Here is a 23702-nt window from a genome sequence, read left to right on the forward strand (position 1 = left end):
CAGACTACCGAAATAAACAGACGTGTAAAAATGAAATGGGCAGCATTTGGAAGACTCTCGTACGTACTTAAAAATAAAAATATACCTCAAAGACTGCGAACCAAAGTGTTTAATTTCTGTATCCTACCAGTACTTACATATGGAGCTCAAACCTGGATATTTACTAAAATAAACATGGAGAAGATCAGAAAAACTCAGAGAGCTATGAAACGACAGATGCTGGGTATCTCACTCAAAGACCATAAAACCAATGAAGACATTCGTAATAGAACAAAAGTAAAAGATGCTGTCTTAGAGGCAGCTAAACTGAAATAGAAATGGGCTGGACATAACGAACGTCTTAAGGACGGCCAAAAGAATAAAGAAATCGGAATTGACGGCCATATGAAGCCAAAAGACCAAGAGGAAGACCGCAAATGCGCTGAAACGACGATATTAAAAGAACTGCAGGACCAATGTGGAGACGTCTTGCAAACAACAGAGATGAATGGCGAGAATTAGGAGAGGCCTATATTCGGCAATCCGAATAGGGAGAAGAGCTTAAAAAATGTACAAATTGACTTACCAATTCTTTTAAACATTCTTGCTACAATTTTTTAAAATATTTCTTTCAGTGCCTTATAATGAACGAAGAGAATATATTATTAAGGCACAATTTAATTTAAGGCTACAAAAATTTGTACACACTGTATTTTATCCTAAATATCTTTTGTTCTTTGTGTAAAATTGTGATCACAGAACATGAAAAGAAAAAAAAAAGAATTATAAAATTATTTTTATTTCGCAATTTTTACTGTACCACACAAGGACTTGTGTAAAATATGAAACAGTGCACACCTACGGTGTAGAAAATCGTTAACGATGCTATCGACTATGCAAAGAATATGGCGACAACGAACCTCTGATAAAATTCAGTTGGCACTTTAGCTAGATATATGATTATTTCGTGCTTTGCTCTCATATTGGGTGTACCATATTGTCGCAAAAACTGTTTAGCCAGATAATAGAAAATATTTTATATATATTTTTTTTTTGAATAAATCACAAGAATTGTAATTACAATTACATGTTTTTTGTTTTTGAAGTTTTGACCCAAAAATGGTAAAAACAAATAATGTTTTACAGCTTGACTAAAGAAGCTAACAAAAAATAACATCTAACCTAGATAACGGCTCACCGATTTTATTCTCATAAGTTCAGAAGGCCATCGACCAATGTCCTGACGAAATACCTGCCAAATTGTTACAACTATTAAGTAATGAGAGTGTTGTGCTTATCACCTTCTTCTTTAATAAGATATACAGTAGCGGCACATAACCAGATAACTGGTTAGATTCAATATTTATAACTATTCCCAAGAAAAGGAATGCCAGACAGTGTAAAGACTATCGACTTATCAGTTGAGTATGAGTCACACGCTTAAAATGTTTATAAAAATATTGCATTGACACATATAGAAAAAATTTGTGAGGATAACTGATGATAAGCAGTTTGGTACTCGAAAAGCTCTTGAAAAGAGCATTGAGTTAAAAAAAAATATTGACGTATATTTTATAGACTTCTAAAGAGTCTTTAATAGAGAATTTACAATATATATTACTATTTCAATGCTTAGACCCAGTTGGTCTGGATTAGTCTAACATTAGATTGCTCAAAAATTTTTACTACAACCAGACCGCTTGTATGAAGTTGGATCAAGATGTTTTAGCTGCAGTTTCTATTAAGCGTTGTGTTAGACGGGGATGTTCTATGTCACCGATGTTGTTTAATGCCTATACTGAAACAGTTTTTGAGATAGTGTTACATACTCCTCGCAAATGTGTTATAATTGATGGTAAAACTTTTAATAACATCAGATACTAAGATGATACCGAAATAATGGCAGAGTCTAGTAGACCCTTAAATCCCGTTAAACGCTGTAACCAACGAATGCACTAAAAAGGGTTTAACAATCAAGCAAAGAAAACAACATGGATGGTGGTCAAAAAAATGAATATCAAAGACTCAGTCCTAAAATTACATAACAAAATCCTGAAAAGGGTGGAACACTTCAGATATCTCGGTAGCTCCACTGACTTCAGGATTAAAAGTGACGAGGAAATTTTGGACAGAATGGAACTTGCACGAAAAAGCTTTATTAACTGGCGTTATGTATTGTCCAGTAAAAGTCAGTCGTTGACCATATGTCTAAGAGTATTGAAGTGCTACGTCTGGTCTGCTTTGTTTTATGGACCTAAAACCTAACAAATTTTAACAAATTGGAAGCGTTCGAGTTGTGATGTTGCCGTCACATGCTCAGAATCCCGTGGAGAGCACACCTATCTACGAATGTGTGCTAGAGACCCTGCACAAAGAACGAGATTTGATCAACATCACCAAAATGAGAAATGTCCGAGACTTCGCTCATATAATGAGAGAACCTAAATATCGCTTACTACATTGATCATTAAGGACAAAACCAAAGAAAAACTCTGGGTCAGAAGAAAACAACTACCCTGCTTGCTCTGCACTAGACAATGGACAGGTCGAACAGAGAAATTATTTCATCTAGCTATCGACCGAGAAACATTTCGTCTGCTTGCTAATACGACGATAGCCATAAGCTTGAAATCAAGCATATCAAACAAAGAAGAAGAAAAGTACTTTTCTCACAAATAAATATCACAACTTAATAATATTTTAGTAGTCACAGCCCATGTGCAGCGACATGCTCAACAAGATTTATGCGAAAGGTAGAATAACCGAAGATGTGCTAACGAAAGATTTAAACATTTTAGATGACGGACGGCCAATCAGATTTATTGTACATATTGGCATAACATCTGCAATTGATCTATCGATTTGCGAACCAACTCTCTCAACCCTGCTTAATTGTCATCTTCTGCCATTCTTAAAGAGAAGTGGCCATTAGTCAATAAAACTTTATACATTTTCTTAGACCACTATTATTTTTAATACTATTACATAAGCGACAGAAAAACATATAGGATAAACAAAAATAATAAGTAACCAGACCTCTTCCATGGCAGAATACAAAACATCAACTAAAAATCAAGCAATCAAGCAAAAACATCTTTTAACAAAGTAATAATAACATATTAATAATACAATTTTGTTATTCAATCAAACAATGTTATTCTATCTACTACTGGTGTTATTCCCAAAAACCTCCTTGCGAACATAAAAGAGCTGGGTCTAAATGAACATCTTTATAAGGCCATACAGAAAGCTGTACTCTTCGCGACGTCCACATGTGTACGATATTTTTTGGGAGATACTCCACCATGCCACCTAGGGCTCGATAACACGGAAAGAGTCCCACCAGAGCTCAATTCTTTTGATACCATAGTAGGTATCTGGGATGAGTGAATTTTCCCCTTAGAGGGAGCGTGAGCCTAGCCATACTGCTCACACTCCCTCTAAGGGGAAAAATCTGATACTACGATTTAAAAAAAGTACGAACACACCTCATAAAGGCACAAAACCACCATCCTCGAAGTGTAGTAGAAAGAACGACATTACCGCGATATTTAGGAAGACAAGGACTTATGGATATAAGTAAGCAACTAGAAAAACATATTACCAATTTAAGAACTTATTTTCAGGTGCAGGCTGAGACATCTACTCTACATCGAGCGATTTGTACAGTAGATGATACAACACCGATTAAACTGAGGGAACCAGAAATGCGCATAAACCCAACTTACTAAGGACGAAAAAAATGCCACCTGGATGGGTAAACCTCTGCACGAGCGACATCCCAATGAGGTCAGTTAAGAGCATGTCGACAATATAGCGTCGAACTATTGGCTAACATCAGAAAAGATGTTCCCTGAAAAAAAAAAAGGTTCATTGCTAGCTATTCAGGATCAGGTTATACCAACCAAAAATTACCGGAAATATATCGTTCAAGACCCTCAGGTTTAAAATGACAAATGCCGATATAAATGTCAAGCTCAAGAAATCATCCAACATCTTACCGAGAGCTGCCAGGAATTTGCTGCAACTGAATATAAGGAACGGCACGACTCAGTAGGAAAGATCTTTCATCAAGAGATAGCCATCAAACTGGGACTTCTCCAAACAAACCATCTCTCATATTATCAATACTTTCACTTGAGAAGAACAACTACAAGCTATACTGGGACCGTACTGTGCTCACAGATCAAACATTGGCACATAATAGACCAGATCTCACACTAGTTAATAAACTTAAGAGACAAACAACACTTATTTATGTGACATGGGCGATACCCAACTACAATAATCTTTATGTTAAACAGAACGAAAAGATTGTCAAGTATAGCGATCTGGAAATTCAAATACAAAGACAGTGGAGAATGGAAAGTACCCAGACAATATCTATTATTATCTCTACTACCGAAGTCATTCCGAAGAACCTCCTAGAAAACATATAAAAGCTAGGTCTGAATGAACATTTCTACAAAACCATGCAGAAAGCTGTACTACTCTCAACGTCCAGATGTGTACGAAAATTTTTGGGAGATACTCCAGCGTACCAAGTCAACTAGGACTCGATAACATGGAAAGAGTCCCACCAGAGCTCAATCCTTTTGATACCGTACCATGGTATCTGGGATGAGTGATTTTTTTCCTTAGAGGGAGTGTGAGCCATATGGCTAAATTTGATAATACAATTTACTATTTTTACTGGGAATAAGCGACAATTTTACTTTAAAATAACTTTATTTTGACGCTTCGATTTCCACTTCGGAAATCGTTCTCAAAATACAAAACAATAATCAATAAAATAAATTTTGTTTTTTTCCTTTATAAAAAAATTTGGAAAAAAGTCAGTAAAAAATTACGTAATGAAAAATATCTGCATAATAAACATTTAAAGACTAGCTGGATAGAAAAAGAATGGGCCAAAATTTTTTTCGGGAGTACTTACAGATTTGTGGTAATTTAAATATCAACTGTGGTATTTCCACAGGGGGAAAAGTTTATAGGAATATGTGTGCTGAGTCTAAAGTGATGATTCTATAATCATTTTATTCAAGATATTTTAGAGATCTACCATTTATGACTTTTATTACTAACTACTACTGGTTTTAATCTCACAGAGGACTTATTTTATTTTGATCTTCTGTTGGTCTTATGGTGGTTGATATGTAGTGCCTCCAATTTTGTATTTAAAAATAAAATATTTAAAATATCCACATTTGTAGTAAGTAGTAAAACAATAACAAACTAAACTAATTTTGAAACCATTTTGTAGCTATTTTTCACTACTTATGTTATAAATTTTTAAAATTACTCGTTGAAAAATCACTCGTTTTGTAGAAACATAAATGTAAATAACTCTTTTATCGACATTTATATTTCTACACAAGTGTCTTTAAGATAATATTTGTATTGTGTATATTTGAGTAAAATAAAATAATAGTTTACTTACATCTTCGTCATGATCGAAGGCGTTGAAGACGTCGTACGGCAAACAACTTAATAAATCTATGATAAACCAACTCTTCAGATAATTCATTCTGATAACCTTCGGATCAGAAACAACCTCACCGCCTGGTCCAACGAAGGTCGTGTGAAAATTTAATACTATGTCGATAAAGAATATCACATCAACAATTGAGTCCACAACCAGAAGAGATACATCTTCCGATGTCTTGTTCTTAAAGGCTACGTTGTAAGGAACCATAATGGCCGTATAAAAAGTTAAACAAAGAATGATCCAATCCCAAATGGCCTTGAAAGCGCAGTAATGAAGGAGAATATGTGGAGGGGTCTTGGGAGCTTCTTGACGATACTGGGGCATTATATCGGCACTTAAACTCATCATCTGCAACAAAAGACAAGCATTAATTATATTTAATAAGTTAATAAATAGACGGACTTTTATCAAATATTTATGTTATAAATAAAATACATAAAATTATTGGTTAATAAATACTATCAAAATTTATTGACTAAGAACTCAAAACAGTTGGTTCTGCGACAAATAAACTTTTTTAAATGATCTCTTTTATTATAGGACCTTATTCCATCTTCTGTCGAAGGTAAACTCTAAACTGCGCTGCACTGCATCATCCGAACTGTTCCCTCAGGTGGTTTAGCCACGATATTTTTTTTACCTTATTTTGACTTACTCGAATTTTAGCTTGCAATATGAATTGTAATTATAAGAATTTGTTTTGTCGTCACATAATCCAAGTACTCATGTTTGGTCATAATAGTCAATATTATTTTCAGTTAATTTCTCATATTCCTAACTACTTCCAAGTTTACCAGTCTACCCATCTATGACGGAGGATAAATTTAAATAGGCACAATTTATTTATATATACTTTACGTATTTTATTGTTTACACGTATATTTCTATTAGTTTTAAACCTACATGTTAACAACATACAAATCTCTAGATTTAGTAAACAATGTACGTCATGCTTCTTAACCCTCATCCGGACACTTATTTTTTCTGATGTAGTAGGACAGAGTGTGTCCGTCGGACACATTGTAACAATATTATGGTATTTTATGTTATAATTATTAAGATATGTGACAATTCTTTTGAATTTTTATTTTTAGATAATAAAGTAATAATTAGTGAGTGCTTGGTCTATAAAAACTAAAAAACAACGCAAATCTTAACCTATAATTCTAAAGTATCTACAATTATACGACATTTTATTACTTTCTTAGGTAACTAATACACTCATGTTTTACACTGCTGTGCTCGTTGCAAATGTTCTGGCTTCAACTATTACAATCTTTTCTGTGTTGACTGAGGTGTGGCAGTAGTGGCAGTTGCTTCTCTTGCAAAGTTTGCCATAAGGAATCTGGTTGATTTAGACAGTCCTACGTTCGATCTGCGGACAATATGGGGCTTTATAAGTTGTTCTGCTGTTTCAATTATGAATATACGTCTTTTTTTGTGTCTTATTATATTCCAGTTTGAATGCGGGTTGATCCAAATAACATAAGATGATAGACAGCATACATCTAACATATTCATAAAATATGCGAAAATCCAATTGCGGGTTTGTTTTACGTTTGCACATATATTGATCCACTATCGGGTCGAGCGAGTCAACTCCACCTTTTGTTTAATTATAGTCGAGAATTATAATCTCTGGGTTATGGTTCATCTCCTCTCTAATCTTATTCGAGTAATGCATTGTTGACAACACTGACACTTTTCATAGGCTTAGGCACGTATGATACCAATGTTGCCTATTTTGTAAAACCAATGGCTCCTTGGTAGAAAGACAGGGTAGAAGACAATGGCTCCTTGTTCTTACATGGTTGAAACTCAGGAGGAATAAACTTTTTATGTTTTCTAACTGTGCTAGCAATTGTTAAACCATTAGATAGCATATTATAAGCAATATATAAGTCCGTAAAATAGTTTTCACATGTTACGTTTCTGTTGGTTTTACGTACCAAACCAGTAACTACTTGATTACCTTCTTTGCCGAGATAGGGAATCGCATTTAGAGGATAAAAAGTTTCTGAATCACATGCGCAAAATATTGTTATTCCATACTTGTCGAGTTTTAAGGCAATATAGTGTTTGAATAAACATGTTCCACGATAATGAATCAACTGCTCGTCGATTGTTATATTTCGTCCTGGCAAATAATGCTTTTTCAAATTTCCTAGTACTTGATCCCATATATCCCGTATAGCAGCTAGTTTATCTTTTTTACGTCTTTTGGATCTTGTCGTTTTGTCGTCGAAAGGAATAAAACGCAAAAGCTCTTGGAACCGATTTATACCCATAATGGCTAGAAAAATCTGTGGTCCATAAACTGAATTCCACAAAGCTTCATAACTTTCACAGTTTGATTTCAGACGCCCGGCGGTAAACAGGAGACCAAAAAAAGCATAGATTTCAATTCTATCGTAGGACTTAAATGGTTTATTTTGCAATACAGGATGAGCCTCTAGACGGGTGTAACGGACAATGTCATCCACAGCATTTTCAGTCAAATATAAGCGAAATATGTCTAGTGGGTCTTCAATGCGTGTTCCATGTGGAAATAGAACTTTGTGTAGTGGTTCTTTTACTAAATTATGAACTCGTGTTCGTCCACTCGGAAAAGGTTGTGATCACCACTCAGTTTTATCTTTAGCAACACACATTGCTGGTTGACTGTTTCTGATGTGTTGTTCAATGTTCAAGAGCTGAAATTGTATCATGAAGTATACTAGTCTCAATCTACGTTTTATTTTATACTTACTTATAAATTACTAGTCAAACTAGTCATAGCTTGTTTAGTACTTCACGTGACCGACAGTCGATAAATATTGATGACCAGTGGCGTAACCGCATCGAGTAGCAAATTGTGTCCGACGGACACGCACTGTCCGGTTACGTCAGTAAAAATAATTTTATTTTTTTATATTATATTTTGATTAGCTTAAAATATTTAGTTGTTGTCTCCAATAAGTTTACTTTAAAGCTAACAAAGTCCTAATTTTTGTGGTAATAATATACTGTGATTTTTGAAATATATAGTAACATATCTGTAAGTGTGTCCGATGGACACACCTTTTCCGGATAAGGGTTAATATACCATACTTAATTTGAAGCGTCGGAAGCATCTACGCACATATGTGTATTGTGTATCATTAAATACATGTTTATGTAAACATTATCTGTGTTTCGAATAAAAATATTCGAGAAACAGACATGTAAATCAAACCAAAGAAATAAAGACACACAGTAAATACATTCTCCCTACAAAATCAAACAGTATTGCACAGATGCCGCTTTGAAGGCCTTAAAAATCCACGAAACCGTTATCTATCTAAATTAGCTCATCTACACTTCGTCATGGGAGTCGATGTTAAAATAATGTCAGTGAAATTAAAACAGAAATAAAAAATGAGGAAGAGAAATTCAAAAATACAATAATAGACAAGAATTAAATCAAAAAACTTAAATATAGTGACCTTGTATGCAGAAATAAAAAAAAAGAATGATAAGCAAATCCATATAGAATACAAAAAACGAGCAAGAAAAACCTGGGTAGAAGAACCTCTTAGAAAAATAGAGAGGTACACTTCTTTAAATAAGATCCGATAATAAAAGATTTAAGACGTTAGCGATCATTCTGACTGTGATGACTTTGTTGGTTGCTATATGGAATAGTGTTGCTGTGTTGAGGTCTTTCTATACCATGCTCTCAGGTTGGCAAGCCAGGATATTCGTCTTCATCCTGGGACCCTTTTTCCTTCAATTTTATCTTGCAAAATACATTGGAGAAGCTCATATCTTCGTTGATTTCTCATTATGTGTCCCAAGTACTGCAACTTTACAAACTGCCTACAATAGAGAGACGTGGAAGAAGAAAGAGGAGGCCTATGTCCAAAATTGGACAGGAAGGGGTTTATAGATAGAGAGACTGCAACTTACGGCCCTTCACGATGTTGACCAAATCTGCGGTTGTGTTTATCCTCCATCATACTCATTCATTGGTGACTTTGTCTGCTCATGGTATCTTCAGGATCCTTCTGTATAACCATAGCTCAAAATCCTAAAATTTTGATAGAGTTTTCGCCTTTCATGTCCACGTTTTTACTCCGTACAGAAGCACTAAGTACCCATTTAAGAGCCTTATTTTTGTTGGTAAGGTGATGTCTTATGAAGACAGGCTTATAGTCAAGAATGCACTTTTTGCCTTTCCGATGCGACATTTAATCTCTTGGGTATTGTCCCACGAGTCATTGATTATAGTTCCCAAGTAGTTGTACCGTGAGATACGTTCAATTCTAATTTGGTTCACGTACATATTTGCTTCAGTTATGTTTTCCTTGCTGATAATCATTAGCTTGGTTTTGCTGGTGTTTATATCCAGTCCATATGTTTAACTTGTTTTTGTTATTTTATTCATTAAGTTTTGCAGCCCTTCTACTAGAGGTATTGGAGATTACTGTTGTATCATCTGCATAGCGCAGGTTATTGAACTCCATTTATTGAGATACCTTTATCAATATCATTTAGAGCCTCTTTAAATATGTGCTTCGAGTACGGATTGAATATCAGTAGTAAGATTATGCACCTCTGTCTCACTCCCCTTAAGATTTTGACCTGATCTGTATATTTTTCACGTATTCGGAACACCGCTGATTGATTCCAATACAGGTTAGCTAATGTTTTTAGATGTCTCCTGTCAATCCCTGTCCTCTTCAGCACTTTCATCATTTGTTTATGCCTGACTCTATCAAAAGCCTTCTTGTAGTCAATCTGACATGCAAAAACATCAGAGCTGACATCTCTACATTTCTGAAACAATACCTGTACGGTTAATAAAGCTTCCCTCGTACCAACGGCGTTCACAAATCCAAACTGATTGGGCGCAATTTTTATTCCTCGCATTTCTGGTAAGTTCTTTTACATACATATTCTTAAAATTGTACTGAGGACAGCAATTCCTCTATAGTTAGTACAGCTCTCTTTACTTCTTTTCTTATAAATTGTAGTTATGTAGGAAGTCTGTCCCTTGATGGAATTGGTTGTATCATTTATGCATTTCTGAATGAGATTCGCTATATATTTAAGCAGCTTATCTGTCCCAAATTTAAAAAGATCCGGGTGTACATTGCCTGGTCTCGGATGTCTTTTTGTTCTCAGAGACTAACAAATCTCACTTATTTCTTCTTTGGAAACTCTTATAGGTGATGCTAAAGTGAGTATTTGTATGGCTGATTCTAGATCTTGATGAGATGAGTTATTTTCGTTCGAGATTAAAGAAGTGATTATTTTATTTTTCTAAAATAATTAATGGTATTATATTTGATACTCTTTTTACCATTTTTTTTTCTTTGGTACCATACAAAAAAGAAGTAATAATAATTATGTCAGATCAAAATATCACAAAACTATCAGCCTGCATTTTCGGATTTCGAAATGGATTGGGAACACGAGAAGCTCTTTTTGCCTCCGAACAGAACAGAACGATGCAGAGACATGAATATAGATGTATATGCACGTTTTATTGTTTTATTGATAATCAAAAACGACTATTTGACTGCGTTAAACATCAAAAGGTGATCGAAATTCTGAGAACAACTGGAATTGACGAACAAGACTTGCGAATTATCTTAAAACTATATTGGCTCCAAACGGCAACAATTAAAATAGAGCACACAACCTTCGAAGATATACGAATCCAACGAGAAATGCGACAAAGTTGCATATTATTACCGCTATTATTTAATCTGTATTTGGAATCTATATTCAAAAAAGCATTAGACCAGGTTCAAGGTGGAATCAAGATTAACGGAACTAGCATAGACAACATCAGCTACGCTGATGATATCATCCAAATAGCAAGCAACGCACAAGAACTACAAAATATAATAAATGTTTTAGTTTGTCATAACAAAATGTTCGGTTTACATCCAAATGTTTCCAAGATAAAATTATAGTACTTTCAAAGATACCAACAAACGTACATTTGAACGCTAAGGGACACATAATAGAACAGGTAACTTCCATAAATTATGTGCAAGCAAATATCAACAGCCAAAAAAAAAAATACTGTCAAGAATCGAGCAAGCGAGGAAAACACTTATGAACATGAAAACATTTTTTACAAGATCAGACCTTAGTCTAGAGCTCAGAATTCGAATGATCCGATGTTAGGTTTTCTCTGTTTTGCTGTATGGCTGTGAAAATTGGACAATGAACTCTAAAACAGAAAAAAGAATAGATGCCTTTATAATGTATATTTACAGACGGATGCTGAGAATTCCATGGATACAAAAAGTTACCAATAGTAAGGTACTTCGGCGCATGAGTAAACAAAAAGAATTAGTTAGCATAATCAAAGAGAGAAAAATACAATACTTGGGTCATGTGTTGACAGGTGAAAGATATGAATTACTCTAAACCATATTGGAAGGTAAAGTGCAGGGCAAAAGATCAGTTGGAAGATGCCAGAACTCGTGGCTGAAAGACGACGAGATGATTTGACCGCTCATCCACAGAAATATTTTGTGCAGCAGTTTCCAAAGCTACAATTGCCATTTGGATCGCCAACCTTCGAAAGGACACGGTGCAATAAGAAGAAGATCACCCCGCAAATTTATTGTAAAAATGATTATAAGATGAGATGTCAAAATGCCTATTTTTTGAATAAACCGTAATTAAAATACGATATAGAAATATGAAACTATTACCAATAGGCAAAAATAAGTAGAGAATAATGTGCGATGATACAAGAATCTATATATTTCTGATTTATTTCATACACTTTTTATTTGATTCCGACTAGCTTTACGGACTAAAATTATTTGCTTGATTAATATGTATTAAGTTTAAAAAACTCACCTGTGCCAAATGTGACTGTTTGGTGGCATCTTTGAGATTTGGCAGATGTGATGAAAATTGAGACACCAGCACTGATCGGCTTCTTGTTACGGATCTTGCTAGTTTGGCAAATTTTGATAAACCTGTTAAGAAAAAATGATCATATTATATAACATTTTCGTGTTTAATATACAATATAAGCAAAAAAATATGGACTAGGCCTATTAGGCTATCAAAGCAAGATTTAATCATTAATCAGATCAGATGTTTGATTCTCAATAGTTTGTACGATCCTGGTTAATTTTTCAGGGATAGTTTAAAAGGCTAATTAGTAACATAGCCATCACGCTAATTACAATAAATTTTTTGCTTAAAATTGTCAATATAAAGTGTGGTTAGAACTATATTTTCAACAAATTGTTTTGAAAAAATTAAGTAAATATGGTATTTAACACAGCAATAAGTAATTTCCATATAAATTTAATAATAATACTACTAATATTATTTCCATTTAAATTTAGAAGTAAATAGCGAGTCGTAAACTAGTGTGAATTAGCATTTAATTAAATACTGTGCCAATTAAAATTAATAAACGAATTATGTGCAATTATTCAGAGATACTGGTACAAAACAATTTCTACACAGTTTTTTAGAGGTATAGAGAGCACTGGCAGTGAAACTATTGTTCAGCATAAAATACATTTATATTGGTGGGTACTATTATTTTGTTTTGTAATTATTCGTTTTAAAAAATGTAAAAAAAAATGGAAGTACAAATTGGAGATTGTAATATATTTACGTTATTATTTGCTGACGATCAGGTTGTGCTAGCAAGCTAGCAAAAGATGTTGAAGATGATATAGATGTATATATATATATATATATATATATATATATATATATATATATATATATATATATAATAAGTAAGTTCAAAAAATAAATCTTTTGGTCACGAGGATATCGGTCAAAGGAGAAATAATAAAAGGAAATCACAGTTCCATTCCTATATTTGAAGACGGTTCGCTTATTTAATTTACAAGCTTCATCAGTTCAATCTAAAAGAATACAAAGGTGGTAGGTAATAATATAAAAAAAAATATGGAAAATAACTTACGAATGGTGAGTGAAGAAAGTTAAGATGTAAAACAAACACACCATTCTCTTAGTATCCGTGGTAACAATATTAAAGTTGAAATGTTAGCTTAAATGTTAATATGTAGTCGAATTCATGTATAACCATAAGAAAAAGATTACTTTAAAGGTGAAAAAAATGGATAAAAACTACTGCGAAGCACTAGAAAAACCCGTCACATTGTACGTAAAAAAACATATTAACAGTAAAGTGTAGAAATAAAAACAAAAGATTTTAAAAAAACACACTGGCACAGAGCTGTTTTCTAACAAAGTTAACGTTTAAAAAACATCTAATACTTCACTTTAGGGCGCATCTCAAATTCGAAAATTCCAGCCGGAGAACCAAATCAAGTTACCGGTATTTTCGTTGAAGTTAATGTGTGTCCTTTCATAGTTGTGCGTAGGAGCAACTTATTGGAAGTATGAGATGAGTATGCGCAATACAACAAAATTATTAATATATTAATATATATATATATATATATATATATATATATATATATATATATATATATATATATATATATATATGTATACTGGTTCGGAAACTTGTGGAGAAATATAAAAAAGAGGGGCTAGTTTCGATCTTGTGCCTCTGGCCTCCAATTTCTATGGCAGCGGTTAAGATCTTTACTCAACGTATTGATGGCCGACCTTTGCTTCGTACAGCATCACCTCTTGATCTTCTTTCGAGCCACGGGACCTGCCCAGTTCCAATTCAGTGTTGCTATTGTCTGTACAGCATCAGCCACTCCTAATCTTCTTCGTAAAACTAAATACAGAAAAAAAAAACAAAGGACATGGCAATAGGCTGTTCAGGAAATGATTAAGACGTAGAAAGGATAACAATAAAACATATATCTGGGAGTTATACTTAAGGAAGATAGAAGAGTCGATTCGAATAATAGGTAAAGGTAGAACCATGATAAGTCAAATAAACTCTTTATTATGGCTTAAAGACATAAAAGATAATTGAAAGACAACAAAATTGCTATTTTTTACAACACGGATGGAAAGTATGGTTACACATATCTCGAAAGACAAGTTCATAAGTAAGAGCATTCAAAACCGAATTAATGCCATGAAAAACAATTTTTATCAAAGATACTGCCTACTTATACTACTTGACCATGTAGGAACAAAGAGAATTAAATAAATAGACAAAATAAATGTAGGAACGACATTAACACATACCAACAACTTTCATGGTATGACCACATAAGAAGAATGCACAGTGGAAGGTTACCAATTAGAGCCTAGGAGTAGACCCCAAGTAAAACAAGGAAAAATTTAAGACCAAAGAAGTCTTGGAAAAAATAAATTAATATAGCCATAAATAAAAGAGACAAGAAGTCAGACTCATAACAAAACAAAAATCAATCACGTTCGAATTACGAATAAGGATGAGTGGTGTTTTACAGACCCCATGTATAATTTTAAAGACACATGTAATGCTGCCTAATAACATAATGATCCAATCAATCAAACGTACTTTTGCAGCGTAAACGAAATACGTATTATAATATATTTTTCACTCACAAAGAACAATGCAAATAAAATTTTAAAAACACTAGAGGAAAAAAATCTATGATAGACTATATTCTGTCAAAAAGAAAGTTATACTCCTCTAAAATCTTGGGTGTAAAAGAACTAACCAGCAGAAATATAAGGCGATCATAAATTGGTATTGTGTAAAATCCAAATGAAAATACATATATGTGATAACAAAACACCAGAATACACCACAAAGATAAAAGTTGAAAGCTTACAGGATGACTCTACAAAATACCTATTCCAAAGAAAGCTGAGCAAAAATTAAGTCTGCTATCTTAGTTTCGGCTAGGAAAGTTCTTGGTGAAATAAATATGAATAAAAATAAATCGCTGTAAATTCTGGAAACATCAGAATATACAGGAAGTTCTTAAAATACTACAAAACGAATTGCTGAAATATTGTGGAGCAGCAACAACAGTAATTAATACATGTATAAAACAATAAAATACCGGACGAATGGACAATGGGCAAACTAGTTCTACTATTCAAAAAAGGAGATAAAAACAGCCAGAAAGCTACCGAGGTATAAATTTGTTAAATACTACTACGTCTAATGAAAATAGACAGCGGCATAAGACGAAGGGACTCATTGACCCCTTTGTTCTTTAAGTATCAACAAAGAAAGAAGATATATAATAGAAAACAAAGAACTTAAAATAATCTGTTACGCGGAAGACCCAATAGTGATAGCCCAAGATGAAGATAGTCTGCAAAGACTGGTCCACAGATTTAACATAAGAGCAAAAGAATTTATTATGACAATATTATCTGCGAAAACAGAAACAATAGAATTCAGCAAAGAACCATCAGATGTACAATAGAAATTGATGTCACCAGTATTGAAGAAGTAATGAAAATAAAATATCTTGGAATTACACTATCCAGCAATGGAGACCTGGACAAAGAAGTGAGATCAAGTACGAAAAGCAAATTGACTGGCAGGATGCCTTAATAACACTATATGGCAAAACAGAAACATTAACACTGAGATAAAATCAAGAATTTATTTAAAAAGGAAGTGTAATACCAATTATGACATATGCCTCAGAAACAACACCCAACAGAGCACCAAATCAAAGGCTACTGAAAACCGCAGAGATGAGAGTACTGAGAACAATTACAGGAAATACGCTGATAGATAGGAAGTAATGATAGAAGAAAATGTAACGTACAGTGTATAAACGAATGGACACTAAATAGAAAAAAGAATGGAAGTATTACATAAGTAGACTGGGGGAAACCCATTTATAATCTGTCACCTATTCAGAATATTGGAGCGCATGTGTCTGAATATAATTTCATATAGAATAGACGAAAAACTCATACAAGAACAAAGTGGCTTTAGACCGGGAAGATCAAGAACATCAGGAATACTAAATCTTATTTAAAACATTAAAGACGGGTAAGAAAGACATCAGGTATATAGGGTGATTTTTAGATCTCACTGCCACTTACGGCACTGTAAATCACAGAAGATTTTGAAATTAAATTTTTTCAATCTAGTTTTTTTGGCATTTTCACGCGAAATACCGATCGTTTTTATTCTTATTATATATGTTATAATTATGAAAATCGAGCTTTTTATCGACAAAGTGCTCCGAAAGAAAAAAGTAATAATTTAAAGAGTATCATCCTATTTTTTATAAATTCATCGAAAATGCCGGTCAACTTTGACTGATCGTATTTTAGGAACCACTGCTCGTAATTCAGCTTTTTTTAAAGAAGTGTGTTGCCGAGTCTTTTTCAATGCAGTTTTCTGAATTTAATTTAAAATAAAAGTTACCGAGATATTACTTTGTTAGATATGTGCTTTTTTATAAATAAAAAAAAATTGCAGACTTCTTTATGGTCTAATTTTTGTAGTATAATATTTTAAATAATTTCAATTAAAAGAAAAATTGGATTGCAAAATTATTATGCGAAATCTACTTAATTGATTTTATTAAAATTTATCGGACTGTTTTATTATGTTATAAAGATTTTTTACTCGAATTATGAAGATCCTAAGATTGCTATTTTGCAGTAATAGTAATAAATTAAAACATTTTTAACATTAAAAAAAAACAATGTTTTTGGTAATTTTTAAATATTTAAATTCTTTTATTACTATTTCCTACCTATTTGAGACGGAGGATAAGTCAATTACTATTACTAAAGTTATCACAAAACTTTCTCTGTGATAATCCAAATGCCACCTCTCACATCTACCTCAAAACTGATCCGCCGTGGTCGATAACCTTAAACTACTTGCCCTGTCTATCTCAATCAAAGTTTTTATTTAAATAAAAAAAAGTGCGTTTTAAATTTATATAACCACATACATACTCAGCTCTTACAAATTATTCCAAAGATTTTGCAAAGTTCTTTTAGGAAAAAGCTAGTTGATTTACCTCCTTTTGTATCGTCCGTTTCGATAGGTTGCTTGAGTGCAGTAATATCCCTGAATGTCAACAAAAACAGCACAACCAGATCTCGTTCGTTTTTTATAGGCGATATCTGTAGAAGCAGCCATAGTGGTGTTTCTATAAACAAAAACAAATTCGGTTAGTTACATTGGTATATGTTTAAAATCAAAGAATATAGGCCAGTCTATGAAATTCGATGTATATTGTAATATCTGTTACCAAAGATCAATAAAAAAAACTATTTTTTAGTTCTGTATTATTCACCAATAACTTCGTTCTCACCATAAAATGCATTTTTCCGGTTTTCTTTAAAGGTTTTCATCTAAAAAGAAAAGGGCGCCTAATACTAACTTTTGTAAAAAATATTGATTAGGTTATGAAGATTTCCTAACAAATATTTATTTAATTAAGATTCTTTATCACTTTCAATATATGGCATGGAATATTACATATCACCTATAAGTTTACTTATACGAAGATAAATCCGTTTTCAAAACTGTTTCAGGTTTCATAATTTTGGTGTTAAAAAAATAATACTCTCCATACTGAACGCAAACTAGTGCGGGAAGAAGTTCAATTGGTTTTAAAATAAGTCCTAATCCAATGGGACGCCGTAGCGTGACGAAGGACGGTTTATATTACATAATATCAAATTTGACAAAAAAAAAAATAAAATGTTTTTTATGGTTGTCTTCCCTTTATCAGTGTTCTGTATATGTTTGAGTTTTGATTGAAGAATCATCGGAAGAACAGACATATCTTACAAAACTAAATGATTGAAATCTTTTAAAATCTTCATTTTAATTTCAAAGGCAGACTATTTCAATGTATTTAACTCTTTAATAAAACACAGAAGAAGAATTAAAAGTAAAATAAGATCAAGCAAAAGACGTTTTCCTATAGAATCAGATCTAACAACGTATAAGAATATTTCCATAACTCTTAATATCGATGATAACAGTGATATTCATCAGAAATCCTAATATACCCTAAAGTTTTTGTAAAAACGGTGAAATATTATAAACACTTTAAGACTTCACATATTTTGTGTACACTTTAATGAAGATTGAGGCCAGCCTAGAAACTGCAAATGACCGATTAAGATCAAGAACCCATCTGTACCGTTGAACCTAGAAAATTAGAATGCTTTGGTCATGTGATAAGTAAGGTTACCGTTAAATTCTTAAGTTTTTAATGCTATGCTTAATGTTTATATAAAACATAATTTGAACTTTAAATAATTCAGAGCAATGGTTTAGTTTCTGCAAATATTATGATTGTTGTAGGTGTAACGTTATAAACGTCACATGTTTGTTATTTTTATGCAAACAAGACAGTTTATTGTTGGTTGGCAACTGTGCTGTCATGTTACTTCTCAGTCATTGTTATTGCCACAATTCTGTAGTACCTACTATAATTTTTTATAAATATTCTTTATCTATAAAAGGCATGCTTTAGTTGAAAATTCATTTTATATATTAAATCTTTTCTTGGAGTAAGTTATATTTAATATATTACTAATATCTGCCTTTTTATAATTTGATTTTATTTCTTTTTATAAATACAGACATAACCTCTTCTTCCGCACATGTTTCTTTTAAACTTTGCTAATATGCAGTCAGTATCTTTATTATAATTTAACTAATTTGTTTAATAATAATTATATCAATTTATCCTTGCCTATTTGCTATTTTTTAATTAATATTGTAATTATTTTCAATTTTTAAATGGCAAGGAAATATTGTAAGACCTACATGCCGTGACTAAATACTGGTTAATTTTTTCAGTTTTTTTGGCAAAATCAATTTTTCCTGTTCCCCATTGTCAGGTGGAACTTTATAAAAGCCTTATAGTGCACCACACACATAAAATGACAACTGCAACAGAAATGCGGAACCTAGTAGCTGCTCAGAAATAAAACAGGCTCGATCCCGGCACCTACATTCTGCTGTCCTGTAAATCGAACATCAGCAAGTATCCACTACATTCTGCAATCATTAAAAGCCAACAATTGTGTTCCATTTTATTTTATTGTTAACATTTTTAATTTTTATAGTTATTTATGTAAAATACATACTTCTGACACCTGAGAGACTGAGCTAAACGAGGCCTAACAATTGGCTCCCAAAGAAAGTTGTGAGTTTTATTGTTCTAGATTAGCTCCCAACTTTCGGATGTAGTTCTATTGTTACCCGTAACACTACGGAGTGAGTGGTAGATTAAAATTAACTTAATCCTAAAATTAACTCAAACAAGATATGTTATAGCAAATGCACAACTGACGTTAGTGATATCCATTTTATAACTAAGAGAGTCTCTCTTCGATTCTAAGTACTGAGTTCTAAATTATAGTAAAGACTTTTTATGTTTCTCCATTCTGCGGTATATACCTGCAGGCAATAACCACTGTCAGATTACATACTAACAGTAATCGCATAAAAATAGAACGGGAGGTTAGACAAGGAGACCCAATGTCACCTAAACTTTTTAATACGGTGCTAGAACATGCTTTTAAGAATTTGGATTGGATGACACAGGGAATAAAAATAGATGGAGAATATCTAAACAACTTACGTTTCGCCGATGATATACTTATAATAGCTGAAGATCTAGGTATGGCAAGAGAGATGGTACAGGAACTCGTTGTGGCTACAGAAAATGTAGGTTTAAATATAAATATCTCGAAAACAAAAATCATGACCAATTTCGTACCCAACCAGAACATCAGTATTGATGGGAAAGAAATAGAACTCGTATATATATATATATATATATATATATATATATATATATATATATAGATAATACCTGGGACATGAAATTATGATTGGCAGGGATAACCAGACTCACGAATTGAAGAGAAGAATCGGCCTTGAGTGGGCAGCATTTGGAAAACTGAGAAAAACTTTTAAAAGTGAGCTGCCCACATGCCTAAAGAGAAAGGTATTTGATCAGTACGTCCTCCCAGTCTTGACGTACGGAGCAGAAACACTTACCTTAACAAAAGCTGCAGCTACCAAACTGAGAGTCACGCAGAGAAGAATGGAGCGGTCCATGTTAGGAATAACTGTGCGAGACAGAATACCCAACGAAGACATCAGGAGAAGAACCGGAGTGACTGACATCATCGAGAAGATAGCCAGACTAAAATGGAGATGGGCAGGACACATAGCCAGAATGACAGATGGGCGATGGACAAAGAGGTTATTGGAATGAAGGCCAAGGAAAGACAAAAGAAGCGTCGGTCGACCACCTACAAGATGGACTGACGATTTAAGAAGACTCAATAAAAACTGAATAAGAGCGGCGCAAGATAGACGGGGTTGGAAACATGAGGAAGAGGCCTATGTTCATCAGGGGACTTTTGAGGCTGGATGATACATTCTGCGGTGCTCATAATGAACTTGCGAAGTTTAATTTGGTAATTTCTATATTTTGTTAGTCCCTGTGGTTAGAGGGCAATCTGCCCCGCTTCCTGCTCCAAAATTTTTTCTATGATATTAGCTTTTCTATATTTTTGACACGGACAATACTACATATTAAAGAGAGTAATAAACTTGAAATATTTTTGTAAGCAGAACTTTCGAGAAACGGTATGGATTTTTGATCTCCTCAAGAACTTCTCCCTCTGGCTATCCAACTTATTCTTGTCCCATTTTCTATTTTAATGGTGAAGGTTTAAAAAAAACTGAATATTAACAAAACGTGTTTTTACAATATTGATATTAAAATTTTTTTATGTTTCTGTTTAATATTTTAGTGAGATTGGGCATAGTTGTTATATAATATATAGATGATTAGTCTATATAAAAGCTATTTATTATCTTATTCAGGTCACAATCCTGTAGTCGCAACTATCCAAATAAAACTTAAAAGAGTAGACAAGGCTAAACCCAATCAGAGAATAGCATGGAGTAGTGCTGACCAAGGACAGCAACAAAAGTATGAAGACATGGTAGACACGCAGTTAGAGTATAAGACAATCTACAAAACATTGAAGACAATTAAAAATACTGTCTTGGAGACAGCAGACCAAAGTATACAGAAAGAAAACCGTAAACATAGAAAACCAAGGATTACAAACAAAATATTACAAATTATGGAGAGGAGACGGATAGTAAAAAACCAAAACATAACAAGATACAAAGAACTCAACAGCGAAATTGAGAAAAAAATAAATTTAGCTAAGGAAGAGTGGATGAAAGAAAAATGTAAAGAAGTAGTAGATTTGCAAATGAAGCATAAAGATTGAGAACTACACAGAAAGCGGACAGAAGTAGGTGAAATATGGAATCCCAAACACTTATCGATTGTAACAAAGAAGAAAAACCTAATGGAATTAGACCCTGAAAAACAAACAAAAATATGGGAGCAATATCATAAAGATTTTTTTGGTAATCAGAGAACATAAGAGCCCCCATAAATAGATACAGATGAAAAATTAATCATTCTCTTAAGTGATAATGATGTCAGGAGATTAACATACCTCTGCAACATTATATATGAACATGGCATAATACTGATCACTGGCTAACATTCACATATATAGCTCTTCCTAAAAAACAAAAAGCAAGGAAATGTGAAGACCATCGAACTGTATCCCGAATGAGTCATGTCGCAAGATTTTTATGCGAATAATTCACACAATTTCACAATAAGCGTGAAGAATACCTGAGTAGTTCTCAATATGGTTTTAAAAAGGCTACTAGAGAAGTAATTATGGGATTTACGATGGCAGAAAGGTATCTAGAGGTTCAAAAACGGCTGTATGTGAGCTTTGTCGATTATAGAAACGCCTTCGACCGCATCAAACACGGAAAATTGATTGAGGTGCTAAAAGAAGTAGGGTTGGATAAACACGACATAGCTATCATAAGTAATATATACTGAACGGAAACACCAAGTACATCAACATAGAACGAGGAGTGCGTCAAGATATGCTCGAGACTCATGGCTCCCTGCCTTTAAGCTAAAAGTCCTCTCCAGATTAGCGCATCATATGAATAGCCCGTCTTATCTCTCTCTTCTTCTTTTTCACTCGCTATCTCTGTCTTATCTTTACTGTATTGTTTTGTTTCTTATATTTCCTTTTCTCTGAGAATTCGAGTTATTGCCTTCAGTATTACCTTGTATTTAGTCTTTTCTCTCATTGCTACCTCCGTATGGTATTTGCACTTACCCTTCCTACCTTTTGTGTAATTTGTTTCTGTCCTTATTAAACCTTTTGTACTCCTATACACATTACCCGGCCATGTTAGTCTCTCCACAGTCTGTATAGTTTTTATCCGCAACCTTCCCTATCCTCTCTAGTTAGGCTCTGAACGAGCCTAATTTGGAATTAATACCCTCGTCCAGGTCGCCCTATGCTTATTTATCCATTCTTCTTGCCACTTCGTTATGCTACAATTCCTACCTAACATTTTCTCCTGCTCATCCTTCCCGTAATTTTCCACCCTTTTTTTTTGTTGTAATGTTATTTTAGAACTATTGAAGAATTGTTTGTACCAGGTTGAAGAATTGTGGTACGGACATGTCAGAAGAGCAGACCAAAATCGGTGGATAAATAGAATAACAGAGTGGAGCCCGATAGGAAGAAGAAAGAGAGGCAGACCCCTGAGATCTTTCAGAGATGAAGTGGACGAAGCAATGAGTAGAAGAAACCTACAGGAAGGGGACTGGCTAAACAGGAAAAATTGGAGAAAACAGTTGAGTGAAGGAATACAGTGAAAACTACTGTGGAAATCCTTGTATATATATATGAAGAATTGTTTGCCATCTGTTTGTTTTTTAAAGTTGTTTGCATATATTATATACACTAAATTCCGTGTTTTAAATATAAGAACCTAAATGAAATTTTTCGCGTTTGCTATTCATAAGTACAACGAATTGATCTAATTGTGCATAATTTTCTACACTTTTCGAATGTTTTTAAATCATTTATTAAAATGACATTTTTAAAATATGCTCATAATTTTCTTTACATTTAAACTGGAAAAAAATATTATTTTAAATAAACAATTTTTTAAAATAAAGCAGCTACCTCTAATTTTATTTTAGCTGTAACTTGTTGGAATATTTTTAAAAGAATCGTGTGCTTTTTTATATTGATTTGTACAAACAAAGCCAGAACGCGGATTCAACTTTTCCACTTAAATTCGGGTCAAATAAAACGGGTTTAAAAAGGCTCTGGATTTAACGGCTTAACTCTTCTGCGCCCCCTTTACCAAGTAGTTGTTAAACCCTAAGATCCTTACCGAGGTGCAAAAGAGCTAAAGAGGAGTATAAAAGACATTTCAAGAACCCTTCAGTTTTTT

At 33.3% G+C, this 23702-nt stretch overlaps 1 protein-coding gene across 2 annotated transcripts in view; it reads right to left on the bottom strand.

Annotated features, from left to right (window-relative positions):
* eag (potassium voltage-gated channel protein ether a go-go) overlaps positions 1 to 23702 on the bottom strand; it is a 570041-nt gene that overhangs the window by 105055 nt on the left and 441284 nt on the right. Inside the window, exons 3-6 of one of the 2 annotated variants that reach the window (XM_072529379.1) lie at positions 17374 to 17505; positions 14624 to 14629; positions 12314 to 12435; positions 5420 to 5815 (exon numbers count right to left, since the gene is read on the bottom strand). In XM_072529379.1, coding sequence (XP_072385480.1) covers positions 5420 to 5815; positions 12314 to 12435; positions 14624 to 14629; positions 17374 to 17505 — 656 coding nt within the window. The remainder of the gene's footprint in view (positions 1 to 5419; positions 5816 to 12313; positions 12436 to 14623; positions 14630 to 17373; positions 17506 to 23702) is intronic. The other variant, XM_072529377.1, reaches the window with a different exon arrangement.

Source organism: Diabrotica undecimpunctata, chromosome 4, assembly GCF_040954645.1.
Source record: "Diabrotica undecimpunctata isolate CICGRU chromosome 4, icDiaUnde3, whole genome shotgun sequence".
Taxonomy (NCBI): domain Eukaryota; kingdom Metazoa; phylum Arthropoda; class Insecta; order Coleoptera; family Chrysomelidae; genus Diabrotica; species Diabrotica undecimpunctata.